Below are 15,497 nucleotides of genomic sequence, written 5' to 3'. Positions count from 1 at the left end.
CTGACACACTACAGAACATATGGCAGCATGCTCGAGTTTGATTCCTTCTTTTCCTGCAGCACTCTGATTTTCTGATCACCCTCTTTCAGCCTGTCCATGGGATACACGGTGGTGGCGATGGTGGGACCACGAGGGATGGAGCAACTTGCTGGTCAAATCCCACCACACCAGATAGGTGAAAATGCAACCTCTCCCATGAGAAAGTGTTGGATGCAGAGGTTTCACGGAAATTGTAACAACGAATTAAGTAAAAACTGGGCAGTTTGAGGAGCAGGGAGAAAAGCTGAGAGCTTTCTCGGTGGTTTTGGTCTGAAAAAGGCTATTGAAGACTGTTACAGCAAAGGGTGAAACTACTGGAGAGCAAATGTTGAATATGCAGATGTGACCAAGCAGAGGGAGTTTCAACTGGCGCTGGTGGTTGCAGAGCTGGCTGGAAGACTGCATGAATCTCAGGAATGCCCATGTGGGAAAGTGGGTGGTGGTTCTTCAGCCCTGATTCTCAGTGGGAAAAAATGGCAAACAGACTCCTGCTAGCCCACAGTCTTGTGTCAAAGGCGACGTTTGTGAAGCAAAAATAGAAATTCTGTATGATGCTGGCAAATTCTCCTCTTCTTTACTCTGAAAATACTGTACAAGGATGCTCTAGCTCCCCTCTAATGCCGTAAACTCAAAGGCATGGTCATAAGGGAAAAACAAAGTGAAGCTGAAGTACGTGAAATAAAATGAACAGGACTTGCTTGTGGCAATGCTACGATCATCTTCCTGGGAAGGTGGGCCCGCCGGGGAGCTACGCGGCATAGTCAGTCAGCCCCTAGGTTAAAAGACAGCCCCGCTGCAGTGAGTCACGAGGCTGTGCCTCCTTAAAACTGCAAAGCAGACTGCTGGACGAAAGCATCTTCCAAGTTACCACTGCTGCTCTGAAGCAATAATTCGGGACTTCCGTATGTTTATTTATTTATATATATTTCTTTATTGCATTAGGAAACAAAACCTTTAAAGCGTTAAGACAGCCCTTTTATGTCCCTGCCAAAAGGATGTAGTCGATTCACAAGACACGTTACGCTGCTGGCCCCAGGCTCCTTGTCGAATGCTGCGTGATCTGCCCGCCTCTGTCTCTTTGCCGTGTGAGAGTCGGTTCGGGGGAAGCTCACCCGGTGGCATGCGCATGCATGGTCAGTTTGGGTCACAGTGTCATGGTGAGAGGCTACTCCATGCCGCTCCGCAGGATCTGGTTGGCCGCAATCAGCATCACGCTTATAATAAAGGCCATGGCAAATGCGCAGATAAGGCTCTTCCGAACGCAGGTCTGTCTGTTCTGCTTCTGGGCGTGCACTGCAGAAAGACAAAGGGAAAGTTCAGCTGCATGCCGAAGAAACATCTTTGCTCTCTCCCATGATCAGCTGAGCTCAGAAATTCTCCTTCGCCTCTATGTGCACGCAGCCATAGCTCACACCTCAAACACACCCTACGCTGGCCAAGTCCTACCTCTCACTGACGTTGAGTGGAGACCATTAGAGGGTGAGTACCTCTGGGACATTTCCAAATAACAAACCTTACCTTTCATTACTTCCAAACCAGTTCTCCTATTAGACCACCCTCTTACTCCAGGAAGCCCTTTCTCTCTCACAGTGGCTATAAAACCCTCCACGCTGAGTCGTTCTTTTTAAGCTCTTTATGAAGTTTTCTATGCATTTATTTTATCAGAAATACTGGTCTTCTCCAAATCCCCTTAGACACATCCAGGTTTTTTTTTTCTGCTTATAGGTCAACTGAGAGTGAGTAGAGATTCAAGATGTGCTTCCTGACAACACTTAAAAACCACTCTCATGAATGTGCATAAGTACATCAGTCATTTATTTTTTTTTAAACTGTTTTAAGTTTTCATTGCCTAAGCAAAATCAGACTTATTAAGATCCTTTTCAAACAAACGCTTGCAGAACAGTCGTCAAAGGAGGTGAGAGTAATTTGCAGCAGTTAAAATGCAGACAGAGTTTGGATTTTTAACATTTGACATTTTATTTAATTATGTTTTTAAGTTCTGCAGAAGGATACACCTTGTGGTCTGAGAAAACACAAATCTGGTCACATCTTCCCATCCATTATGGGTGGGATGTGACCAGTCTCCTATCAAAGAATACCAGAACAATACTGGGGTACCACGAAGATCAATGTTTGAAAAGGCTATGAAGTTTCTGCAAGGTGAACACAGAAGGGCAGAGGATCCTCACGCACGTGATGTCCTGCCAGTATGGGCAGTACTAGGACTCACTACATCCTGCTCAGATAATGAAACGCCCCTTACAGCACCTCTCCTAAATTACTGCTTTCTGCTTGCACAGCTCTACCCGTTCATTCGCTTGTTTTTATACTGCACACAGGATCAATACAGCAGCGCCTTGGTTTTGTGCATGATGCCCCAGTGCTTTGAGAATCTCGTTAAATAACAGCCTTGGTTATTCCTTTTTTTAATTTTTGTTATTTCTGAACTTTAAAAGCTCTCTCAGCCAGGCAGCGTGGTGACATAAGCCATTGTGGTCATTGCTGCTGTTCAGTGTAGTGCTCTGATGCCTATTACCATGGATAGGAGAGCAGCTGAAGACTGGCCAAGACTTTCTTTGGTGGCATCTTTCCTTCCAAAGGAAAAAAGTAAAGCATATTCAGTGTTTCTTGCAGGAATGTCTCTAAAGCAAACCATTTTTTCAGTCTTGAGACAAGTAAAAATAGCTACGTAAGGTAGCAGGATACAGGTAAGTCATTGGTATTCTTCACCAACTAAGAAGCTGAAGTTGCAGACTTTCTTCATTCTTAACACTGCCCTGGGATCAGTCTGTGAATCATCCTCTTGAATATGAAAACCCTCTTGCCCTCCCTGTAACTGATGAGTTTTTGCCCTCAATTACCTCATTTCTCCAAATTCACCTACCCTTAGAGCATGGCATCTGTTCCTTTTCCTACTGGCTTCCAGAGAGAGCATTGTCACAGGGCTGGAGACTTGATCTGCTTTGCATTTTCACAGAATCATAGAATCATTAAGGTTGGAAAGGAGCTCTAAGATCATCTAGTTCAACCATCCACCTACCATCAATATTGCCCACCGATCCACATCCCTCAGTGCCACATCTCCACTGTTCTGGAACACCTCCAGGGGCGGTGACTCTGCCACCTCCCTGGGCAGCTGTGCCAGTGCCTGAACACTATTTCAGAGAACAGTTTTTTCCTAATGTCCATCCTCTTGCCAATAGGAGTTTTTAATGCCTGTGGGACATACAGAGGCGTTCCTTGAACGTGGTCAGAGCCAGAGGCTCCTTCTGAGATGTACAAACCTGTTCCTAGCAGGGAAAGCAACTCCTAGCAATTCCCAGAGTAAAGAAAATCTAAAGAAGCACACTGAAGGATGCTTCATCTTCTCTACATGTTGGCTGGGAGAACTTCGCTAAGGAGGGGCAGATACATCCTGCTGTGGCTGCAATTCTTCCAGAATACACAGGCTCAACAGGTCCAGCATGTTTCTGAGTTCACTGTATCACTATCTCTGACTGCCAGACTGGTCATGATGTCCAGAGTGTGCTTGGGATGCTCAAGGGGGAGCACTGAGAGCCTGCACAAAAAGGCATTCAGGCCACATCAGTGTCCCCATCCAGCACCCATTTGGCATGGGCTTAATGTCATGAGTGTCTGGATAAATAGAACTGCCAGACAGACCATTTTTTTTGCTACAAGGTTTTGTTAGTGCAATGTCACTCTGAACAGTTGTCCTTTCCCTGCGTCTCTTCCCATTAAAACATGCACTCTTCTCGGCTCTCAGCCTCATTCTCCTGCCCTAAGCATTAATAAAAATAGTGAGAAGGGCTGAAAATATAACTGTACCTCCCTTCTGATTGTCTTCTCCATTGTCAGGGCTGGTGTGGGTTGCTGGTACCGAGGAGCTGGGCATTTTCACTGCCTCGCTCTTCATCAAGTAGAAGGCTAACAAAGCTCCCTAGAAACGTGTAGGAGGGGAAGTTGTAATGCAAGCCTAGAGCTGACATCTTGCAAAAGACTCTCATGTTCAGAGCAAGCTGAACAAAATCCTGGACTCGTCTCTGACCATAACATGAACTTTATACTTCATTGAAAGTGTGCATGTATGAGTACGAGAGAAATAATGCACCTCATCTGTGTTGATATACAGTGAATATTATAAAGCTTAGTTTTGGAGGCTTCACTATGACAAGAAGTCAAGGTGATGAAGTTAGGAGAATGACAGAAATGCGAATTTTTGCTGATGGCAAAGGTACCTATACAGTGCTGGTTGGCACCTGACTGGCTTCAGTTCTTCCAGATCGGTGGGTTCTTCAGACTCTTCTATGCTCTACCAATTTATCAGCCAGGCAGAGCTGGGCTGAGCAGGTCCCAGGTGTGTGGGATGGAGAAGGGTCCCAGGGCTCCGTTTTGGTAGCAACAACACACACAGAGGGGATGGTGGTACAGAGCCCCTGTTGCAGCAAGGAACTGAAGGTACCCGTCCTACCCTAACCTCAGTGCAAACCACCAGGGCTCATCTTGGCTCCATTCCTACCTGTAATTAAAACCACTTTCATTTCACAGGATGGATGAAATGTACATTAAATATAGAAGCAAACCTCTAAGTTAGTTTCTTTAGGCTAACTTTACAGTTAAAAGAAGAAATCATTTTTTACAGTGCTGTTCACCTCATTCCAACACAGTGCTTCAAATAAATTAGAGGGGTTGTACTCAAAAGCGTCTCCTTCACTCTGCTAATTAACAAGTGGGCAAAGAGTAACTAACCTACATGGAGACACTTGATGCCAGGCTGAGATGCTGTCCAACATGCTTCACAACAGCTCTCCCCTGGTGCCAGCAGAGGCCCTGTCATTCTGAGCCCTGCAGGGACCTCAGTGTATGGGAAATGGGAATGGGAAATTGATAGATAGATCCCCACAGATAATGGGAAATTGCTTCAGCCTCCTCCAGCACAAGGAGGTCTTTCAGGTAATGCCATGTCCGTGCCCAAGGGCTGCAGGACATGGCTTGCTCTCAGCCTGCCTTCCCTGGGAGAAACACTCCTGTCAGAGCTGCCGTGGACCAGAACCATCCCCTTCTTCTGGGACCTGCAGCACAACTTAGCATCTTAGTTGACAGTGCTGAGCTGATCTTTAATTCTCTGGTGGGTTTGTGCGCGCGTGTGTATTTCTAACAACATCTAAAAAAGGGTCTGTATTGCTTCTAGGTTCTGCCTAGCACCAGCCATGCCAACATCCCACGAGAAAAGCTGTTCTCGCTGTACTTTTGGAAACTGGGACTTCCAAAATGAGATGCTGAGCACTGAAGTTTTCGGACCCATGGTTTCGTGTCCAGAGCTGGTACAGCCGTGACAGCTGGTGCACAGCTCCACCAGCTCAGCAGCTCAGTGGGGACTGACAGCTCCGTCCATGGATGTAAGCATCCCTTCCTCCCTGCTGCTTTTGTGGCTTGGTTTGAAGAGCGTTGCTGCTCACCTCCCTCCTTCGGGCTTCTTAAAATTCAGCCGTGCTCTTCTGCATCTTTTCTGCAGTAGTTAGCAGAGGATGAGTGTACTGGATACAGTGCTTGAATCTCATTAATTAGCCAGGCTAAGTGTTGCACTTTGCTTTGTTTTAGGATGCTTCAGCGTCTCTGTCTGATGCCTGTTCAGAGTCACCTGGTGTGGGAAAGCACCAGGTGAAATGCTCAAACACTGAGTTCCTTCTTAGCTATCTCTCCATACTTGAAATGATTTGTGTATTTGGTTGTTCCAGTCAGCAACACTCCGGAGCATCATGAGGTCCCCTGGCAAAGAAAATCCTCCTCCCAGGGTGGCTTAAAATGGTTTCCTTCAGTAAAGTTTTCATCTTGATAAAAGGTGAACGTTCTTAGCAGTGGTAACTCCATTCCAAGTGCATAATGCACTGTAAAAGTTGGGGCTGCCTCCTATCCCCACTGCTGATCACTTACGCAGTGCTCTTGGGGCACTGCTGAGAGGGTGCTGCACTGAGCAACAGCTGCTGAAGCAAAACGTTTCTTTTCCCATAGCTCAGCCTGGAGCTCATCCAGTGGTGCTGCTCTGCTGCTGCTGACCAGGAGCTCACTGATTTGCCAGGAATCAATAGATTTCTGCACTGCGGGTAAGTACGGGCTTGGGCTTTGTAGGTAAAATTGTCTGCTGCATCCTTACACTGAGGACAAAAAAGACAAGGCTGGCTATGTTTGACACACATATTCCTTTCCATTTCCTATAAAGCACTAGATCTCATTTTCCTTCAGTCCAAGTACCACCTTGTAGCCACACAAACCATCTAACAGCAAACTTGAGCTGAACACAGTCCAAGGAACTACTGGGAAACAAAAGGTTTTGCTCCATGTGGAATGTGCATCCCTGCCTGTGGCACACCATGAACCAGAGCGAGTTTTACAAAGGAAACGGGAAGAGAACGACCGTACAGAAACGTTCTCACCTTCAAACTCTGTTTGGCAGTTGCCAGAGTTTTCATTTAAACTCTCCTCCTCGTTGATAATGATGTTCTCAATGTCCTTCATCGTTAGGTGGTCCCGGAAGGCATGGTACAGGATGTGCTTCAGCTCTTCTAGCGTTATCCTCTGCATGTCGAACTGCGGGGAGAGGACCGAGTTAGGCACGGCAGCTGAAGCAGCGCGGTACTGGGATGAAAGCAGGCATGTGAACACATCCCAGTTCCCCACTTGTGTTTTTTTCCCAACCTCATTTCAACACCTCAATACAACTTAGCAAATTTTGCTCTTTTGGGTTCACTGGACACTAATCCTGTGAATATTTCAAATGGATGTTTCTAGAGCTCTTGGTTCCTTACTTGTTGCTAGTAGAGCTGTAAAGATAGAGCAGTCCAGCATCAGTCCTGGCCATGTCAGCAGAGCTAAACCTCTTAGAAACTCCCCTGTCACTCTTATCATAGAATTATAGTAATATTGAGTCTGGAAAAGACCTCTATGATCACCAAGTTCAACCCCAACTCCACCACACCATGACCACATCCCGCAGTGCCACACCTCCACAGTGAACACCTCCAGGGACCCCATCACCAACCTGGGCAGCTGTCCCACTGCATTACAGCTCTTTCTGAGAAGAAATGTATCCTAACATCCGACCCTGGTGCAACTTAAGCCCATCACTTCTTGTCCTATCACTACCTGTGAGCAGAGGTTGACCTCCACCTTATGCCCTGCTATGAGCCATGACCTCCTCTCTGCCCTGCTGTTCCTCGCAACTCCAATGTGAACAGCATAAGCAGAGAACAGTTCTCTCATAGACATGCAGATCCAGCAGATAAATGTTGTTCCTGTACATACCAAATAAATGCTTTAAAGCCAGACTGCAGAATACATAAAAAGAACATTCTGCAGCAGAGGAACTTTGCACATGTGTAAGGTTCATAGTATTGACATCTGGTAATGACACTCAAGAAAGGACATGCCCACTAGTTTAGCACTGTGCTGGAGGAAAGGCAATGCAAACCTGTGCTCAATTCTGCAATTGAGAGCATGGTGATAGCGTGTGATCAGATTGCACAGCAGGCACCAGAACATCTACATCATCAGTCCCCCCTCCTTTCCCATGGGCTTTAAGGACAGAACAAATCTTATCAGCTCTGAGCTGCTCAGTGCATTACCTAAGGTTGTCTTCCTTGATCACTGCTCCCCTCAACACTGCACAGATGCAAAACAATTAGTTCTCAAAGCGATCAACTGAGAGAAATAAGTGCACCAGGATTAAACCCAAACCCTGATGTGCTTATGTGTTTCTATGCATTCATAGCCTGATCTGCACACATGCATATATATATTTATCTACTTCGAAGCACTGATTCCTACCACTCTTATTTCACACAATTTACGACCTGGTGCTTCTGCAAAGTGGACAGTGGACAGCAGGCAAAGTTTCCATTTTCTGTGTCAGCTGAGTCCTCTGAAACCCTGGCTTGGTGGGTTTGGTTGTTTTGCTGCTCTCCTTGCTCCCCAGGGACTCAAAACTCAGCTAGTAATAAGAGCACACCACGGTCACCAGCAGCCCCTTGCTGCACAGTTCACAGCTGTATTGCAAATGTAAAATATATAGCTGTGTACTTCTCAACCGTGATTAGGGAAAGCATTTCTCCTAGCAAGGCAAGGTGTGGAAACTGGGGCCGATGCGTGCAGTTGTCTCACAGCAGTGTCAGGAGCTGTCACTGCAGAGTGCCGTGGGGCTGCCTGGGGTTCACAGCCCTCCCAGTTGGTTCCTGCAGTGCTGACTGCACAGCAGTGCTGTGGATGTGTACCTGTGGGGACAGCAATGCCTTCTCACCTGCTATCCATCCCTTTTCTCCTGCAAAGTTTTACTCTTGTGGGAATTCAAACACGAACTTCAGCCCTGGTGTGTGCCTGAGTCTGCCTTGTGCTGAAACCCATTTCAACTTGCCCTAGTGGTCCCTTCCTATCCTCAGGAGCAGCCTGTCTGCACTGCGTTTACCTTGTCCTGTCCCATTAGAGTGTAATCACAGAATCACAGAACGGTTGAGTTGGAAGGAACCTCAAAGCCCATCCAGTTCCAGCCCCTGCAATGGGCTGGGTGCCCCCACCAGCTCAGGCTGCCCAGGCCCAACCATGACCTAGGGCACCCCCAGGGATGGATCTGTTCAATCCATGCTGGACTTTTCTGAAGCCAATACAAACTTTTTGCTGTAATTTCTGGGTTGATTTCTATCCCTCTTTGGAGAACTCTTTCTAGAAGTTGTCCGCAACTTGTCACCAACCTGGATGCATGCTCACCTGGGAGTGCTCAAGGTCGAGAGCAGCATCTCTGTGAGCTCATCTTTCTTTGTGTTCTTTTTTGAGGACTTCTGCAGGGGCGTGTGAGCCCTCTTTAGACTTACTGGAAGTGCTCAAAGACTTCTCACAGGAAGTGCAGTTGAGTACAAGGGATCTCCTGTATGTGATGCATCCTGACCACATGGATAGTAACATAAATACCCCATCCCACTCCTTTCCCCTTACACTTAGGGGTTTTGCAGGTCTCCATTTATGGCAGCATCACTACCAACAAGATGTTATAGCTTCCTGTGGTGCTACCTGCAGCCTTGCTTCAGGCTACCTAGATAACAAACACAATCACGGGCATCTGCTTATCTTAACAATGTGAAAACATTAAAGACTTTTGGGCTTTGAGTTCTTCCTGTACCAGTTAATCTGTCCAGTGGGAAATCATTCTTCTCTTGACAGATACGCACCTGCTCCTGCGTTTTCGGTTCTTACTTTTAAGCCTGATGCTGATACAGGGAGAAATTATTTATTGTTGCATTGCCACTTTGTTTTCTAGGAAGAGAACTACATCAAGAAAAACTTCTTCTCAGAAAGAGCAGTGCTGCAGTGGCACATCTGCCCAGGGAGTGTTGGGATCACCGTCCCTAGTGGTGTACGAGAACCATGGAGATGTGGCACTGAGGGATGTGGTCAGTGGGCATGGTGGGGTGGGACGGGGTTGGTCTTGGTGATCTTAGAGGTCTTCTCTAACCTTAATGATTCTGTTATCTCAGATGGGGGTCACAACAACCCTTGCTGGCTCCTGCCCTGAGTGCATGACCTGCTGACACAAGTATTTCATTGTTCCTGCTTTGTTCTATGCTCCAGCACTTGAATGCAGGAGGTGTTTCCTCCATTAGATACCTATCAGCATGAGAGTTCGTTCAGACTGAGCATGAGCTCAATGCAGCCAGAGACATCACTGCATTGGGTTTGGACTTCAGGTAATTTCTTCTATTACCACTGCTCTCCAGTTTGGCAGCTTCCCTGATTCACTTTTCAATTACTCTGGCTTTTTATTGTTGTAATGACAGTAACCAGGGAGCAACTCATAACTTTTATTGGCTCTGCTGAGAAGAACTGTGACTGCTGAGAGCTTAAAACTTTCTATAGGATTTATAATTAGGAGAAATCAGTGATGTTTCTTCTGAGTAGGTGCTCTTGAATAAACTGGCAGCAACGACATAGAAACAAACTGTTCCTAATGACACTCAATGAGCCAAGTGATGCAGTGAGAACTGTGAACGCTACACTGGTTTGTATGTTTGGCACCAGGAATTGTCCACTGCATATTCTGGTGGATATAAGGGACTGACTGATAACCAGCAGAAATATCCCATGGAGTCAGAGTGTGCCGAGACACACTGGGACATTTTGAGATGTGATCCAATACAGCGCCTCACTGTGAATTCTCTGCCACTCTCTGTGATCCTACTGATGTGCTGTCTCACAGAGGGGTGGGACACTGGGAAAGCAGGCTCTGTTAATGGTGCTTTTGAAAATCAGCTCTGAGTTTCCAAAAGCTTCAGGTTTCATGGATTTCATCGTTGTTTGGGGCAGCCCTGGCTGATTTCTGAACATCCAGTATAATTCCACCCCAGTCTCAGCTCTGTTGCATTTAAGGCCATGACTGCTTTGAATACTTGCAAGGCAAATGCAGACTGTCTCATCCCATGTGCACAGCTGGCAGTAACACCCAGGATATGACCCCCCCCCCCCCAGGTTCTCCAGTTCTTTGCACAGCAAGTGTGGCTTTTGCTTTGTGAGCTGCTGCCACGTTGGTTCTGAATGCACACAGTATGTGAGCACTTGCAGCACATCGTGCAGCTGCTCCTTCAGCCAGACAGGCTTTGAGCTCATAAACCACTGCTCTGGGGGGGTTTCTCTTGGACCAAGAACTCCTCCTGTTAAGAAATTTCTCACGATGTATTCTACATATTTTTCTATCAAGGAGAATGTGCTACTAAAGGATGAACACTTTCCAACCCAAATGCTGCAGTGTCTCTCGTGACCCCCCAGGACAGAGGACAGAGCTATTTCTGAACCTGCAACATGTAGCCGTTGTTAAAGCAGAAATGCCATATTCTGTGTCTCCTCAAATCACTGCCACCTTCAGAACAACCCTAATTTCCGATACCCACCCCATAGCTGGGCCACATGCCCACAGAAGGAGGGGTGGGAGTCCCACAGCACCAGCAATGAAAGCAAAGGATGCACTTTGCTCCATACACACATCCAGTTGAAGGTGGCTTTGGCCTGCTGCTTGCTGCCTGCTAAGAGCTCAGAGCTGCTGGTACCAGCTGGTGCACCAACATACTCTTGAAAAAGATGTCCCATCATATTCTAAATACTGTTGCTTCTTATTTATTACTTCCTCACCCTTAATGCTGGGAGGTATTCAGAGAGCCTTAAGCAAAAACAACTCTTCCATTTTCTGCTTTCCCCATGTGCTGTCCTGCTCCCTGCACACTCCCAAATCTCACTGTAGCTCAGATGCTCACTCTGACACACACCACTTTGGGTCACAAGAGTTACTCTGCAAACTGGCACATCTGACAAGCTGACCTGCCTCACTGGGCCCAAAATATTGTGCTGTCCCAACTTACACCTGAGTGCTTGCTACGGCAAGCCTGCAGAGCAGGGCTGGGGGCAGGGCATTCCTGATGCTTGGTACTCAGCATGTTCCTTCCCCTGGTTCCTCCCCAGTGCCCTGCACAGATGGCATCAGCTTTGCCTACTCTGCCCCTGCTGTACCCAGTGTGGGTCTGGAACATCCCTTAATCCTTCTGGCTTCATGTCCTGGGATTCCCAGGACAAGACTCGTTTCTGAAACGACCCCTTGAAGATATTGTCATTTGGGTCAGGTAATGGAAGATGCTCCTGACAGCTGATCTGCAAAGAAATCCTCTTGTACTGTCCTGGCTGTACAAGAATGAGTCTGGAGCCACTGCTCCCTCTGCTAGATCCCAACACTGGGCTAGCTGGGTGCCCTCCCCTGCTTGGCACAGACTTCACTTCTCTGGGACAGTGTTTTAAGCAGGGGAGTGGGTCAGTGACTGCATTGATCTTGCTTCACAGCTGAGATATAATGGTTATTAAACTGGGCTAAGAGGAATTGGCCCCTTGATAGGTTAAATCACAGTCACACCTCCACAGATAACGTGCTAGGAATATTAATCCTTGACCCATTCAATTAACTTTAAATAGTTTAACTAAAACATGAAGGAGTGGTTTTCTTTTTTTTCTTTCTTTTTTAATTAGGAAATGTTCTCTGACTGAAGTACAAATTAACAGGTTCTAACGATTTCTTCTGCCCAGTTTTACAGCTCCCTGGCCTTGCTAACTGTCTCCCAGTCTGATCCCAATCAAAAGTGCATAAGTAAATGAATTGCAGTGTACTGACCTCTGACGTGAGGTCTATGAGAGATTCTGAAGAAGCAAGCCAACAAGTTTTAATTAGGGCTAAAGCCATGGAACCCCATCTGGGAGTGAGCACATCCAGCCTACTCCCAGACAAGGACTTTGCAATGAGTGCAGGACATCCATCAGCCGGACAGGGTGGGACTTGTTCAGGGCTGGTGTGAGGGAAAGACACTGTGTAACAAAAACAACCTGTCCTGCCTGCTTCATTAAATAGATTGAATTCAACCCACTGCTCTTCTCCCCACGTCTCATGTACTGCTGCTGGCAGCATCGCTGCTGCCGAATGAGAGAAGGAAACAGAAACCCCAGCGAGGTCAATGGACCAGCTGAGCAGCCCTGCTGCCAAATTCCTCCTTTAGCCAAAGAGAGCCCATCTTTTACTTAGGGGTTACAGATGTTTCAAGAATGCCAGGAGAAATGGATTAGGAAGGGAGATGTGCTCCTGAAACGCCTGAAGGACTCTAATTAAAGAACTTTGCCTTGGAGACTGAGAGCGACAATGGGAAACTGGAGGCATCACTGATGCTGCAGGTGATAGGTATCAAACAAGCAACAACGCGTTTGTGCCAATGCTTGATTATATAACAATGTAATATATGACATCATGCTGCTGAGCTGTGTAGGGAAAGGACAGAGCACGAGCACATCTTTGGCTACACAGTCCAGCAGGGTTTGGGGATGGTCTTTCAGGCACCGTGGGGGGGCTGTGCTATGGCAGGCACAAAAACGGTGCTGAGCAGGTTGTGTTTTCTGTGAGGTGACAGCTGTTTGCACACAATGAAGAGACAAGTGGAGAAAATGTCTGAGAGAAGCACCAGTAGCACCTCCTGTGAAGTTCACATAAGATGAATGAGCAGCTTGTACAGGGCATAGCAGAGATCAAGAGTAACCACTCAGATGAATATGCATCACACAGCAAAACAGCTCAGAAATTTGGGAAGTTCCTCCTCTGTGCTTCTGTTACTTTCATCCTAGAGCTGTATTACAGATTTAGATTAATCAGCATCTTGTATAGAACCACAGAATCATGGAATCATTGGAGTTGGAAGGGACTCTTAAAGGCCATCTGTCCCACTCCCTGCAGGGCACAGGGACACCCACAGCTCCATCAGTGCTCAGAGCCCCTCCAGCCTGACCATGGGTGTCTGCAGGGACGGGGCACCACTGCCTCCCTGGGCAACCTGTGCCTTACCACCCTTAGTGTACAAAACTTCTTCCTTATATAAAATCTAAATCTCCCCTCTTTTCGTTCAAAACCATTCCCCGTGTCCTGTCACAACAGACCCTGCCAAAGTCTGTCCCCTTTCCTAGAGTCCCTTTAGATACTGAAGGCTGCACTCAGCTCTCCCCGCAGCCGTCTCCTCTCACAGCCCCAGCTCTCAGTCTGTCCTCACAGGGAGCTGTTCCACCTTGGGAGCATTTTTGCACCCTCCTCTGGATGCACTCCAACAGATCCACATCTATCCTACAAGGGCCCCCTTCCACGTCTATGATATACACAGCCAAATACAAAGCTCCCTCTGTCTGGGAACGTTATGGTGAGTCTGGGGACAGCACGGCCTTCGTGCTAATGGAAACCAGAAGACTAGAGCAGGCAGGACCTTACCAACCCACAGAGTGCTTCTTTCTGTGATTCAAACCAAAATTACATAGCCTGCAAAGGCATCGTGAGTGGAGAATATCAGGAAGAAAATAAGAAGACAAAACACTTCATTTTGGTAACTACAGCACAGTCTTCGAGGTTTCATTTTGACCTCTAATAATTCACCTTACGTTTGCTGCTACCTTTTAGCTCACATTTATAAACTAGAAGTTGCTATGACCTCAGGGCTGGGATGTTCTCCTTTGGATGACATTTAACGTTAACAAAGCAATTTTTTTCTCCCGGCAAGAAACTCAGAAGTCTTGAAGAAAACCAACTGTGTGGGTACGAGTTTGATTTCATTTGTCAAACTGGCACTTCCTAAGGAGAAATAAAAATAAAAAATGTAAAATGCCATCAGTCATCAACATTATTATTATTAATAGTTCTGGTGCTAACGCCACATCCAGCAATGCAGGAATCCACAGCAGCCTACTGCAGCAGGGCTGCCCAGGGACCTGGTTTCACAGCCTCCCCTACAATTTGTAGGAACTCTCGAGTCTATCCCACCTGCCCTCCAAAGCCCACAGCTCACATTATCACACATTAGCTAAGAGCATCAGAGCCTCTGAAGCTCCCCCTTGTCTCCTGGTTGTCACGGATCTTTCTTGACAAGCCTAAAGCCCTGAAGAAGCCTGGTGAATATTTAATTCATCCAGAGACAGAAAGACAGCAAAGAAAAACCCTCCACAATTGCACTTCAGTTTCCTAATTTGAGAGCAGAGCACACGAAAAATCCACACTTGCGAACCCAAGGCCGAGAAGACGCGAAGAAAGGATGTAATTGATTTTAATATTTCCTGACTTGTTGCTCTTTGTTGTGCTGTGCTATGATGTAAATTTGTCTCTTATTTGATTTGCATTTTGTAATTATTTTTATATAACAGTTTGCCTTCCACATAATGCCCGTTGTTTGGAAACAAGATTAATTCAACTGAGAACCGCGAGGTAGAAAGTTCAATTAAAGCCAGAAGTAACTGTGGAGTTACTCTGTTCCAAGGAGTATGTGGTATTTTCTTGCTGTGGCAAAAACAAGGTGATCAATTCTGAGGTCCCCTCCAGCGATTTGCTTGGCACTTGCAAGCTCCTGCCAGCTCCCAGTATGACAGAGCACAGAAGTAAGAAAATACAAATCAGCTGTCACGGCAGAAAAATAAAATTCGGGGAAGTAATTTTAATGCATGACTCAGAGCAGTGGGTCTGCAGCAAGGAGGGAGGCTCACACCTCAGAACTGGGGAAAAATGAGCATCCTTGCTGGTGTCTGCTCCCAGGCTGCAGCAAAGCTTGGGAGGCCAGAGTGACTGGGCTCTAACGGCCATGAAACACAGTCTAGCACAGGTACAGCAGCATGCAGGTGGAGTATAAGCGTAAGGGATAAGCTCAGGTTTGGGATGAGAAGGGACAATGCACTTTGGTGGCAGCTCTGTGAGCTCCAGATCAAACACCTGCCTTTTAGAATCACAGAACCATAGAATCACTGAGGCTGGAAAGATGAATAAGGTCTTCTTGTACAACCATCAGCCCGTGCCTGTGACCATTCTAGACCGTGTCCCTCAGTGCCACATTTACCCTTTTCTTGAGCACCCCCAGGGATGGTGACCCCAC

General features: G+C 46.8%; 1 protein-coding gene across 3 annotated transcripts in view; it reads right to left on the bottom strand.

Moving 5' to 3' along the window:
• Nucleotides 1-306: 306 nt before the first annotated feature.
• The window catches only part of CALN1 (calneuron 1), a 100,420-nt gene continuing 85,229 nt past the window's right edge, over nucleotides 307-15,497 (bottom strand). For all 3 annotated transcript variants that reach the window (XM_065731698.1, XM_065731697.1, XM_065731699.1), the window contains exons 5-6: nucleotides 6,474-6,627; nucleotides 307-1,332 (exon numbers count right to left, since the gene is read on the bottom strand). In XM_065731698.1, the coding sequence (XP_065587770.1) occupies nucleotides 1,205-1,332; nucleotides 6,474-6,627 (282 nt within the window). In that variant the 3' untranslated portion in view covers nucleotides 307-1,204. The remainder of the gene's footprint in view (nucleotides 1,333-6,473; nucleotides 6,628-15,497) is intronic.

The sequence above is a fragment of the Cyrtonyx montezumae genome, unplaced genomic scaffold (genome assembly GCF_038088225.1).
Source record: "Cyrtonyx montezumae isolate F1298 unplaced genomic scaffold, pur_monq_1.0 scaffold_15, whole genome shotgun sequence".
NCBI lineage: Eukaryota > Metazoa > Chordata > Aves > Galliformes > Odontophoridae > Cyrtonyx > Cyrtonyx montezumae.
The sequence above is the reverse complement of the archived record's forward strand: the minus strand, read 5'-3'. Positions and strand labels throughout refer to the sequence as shown.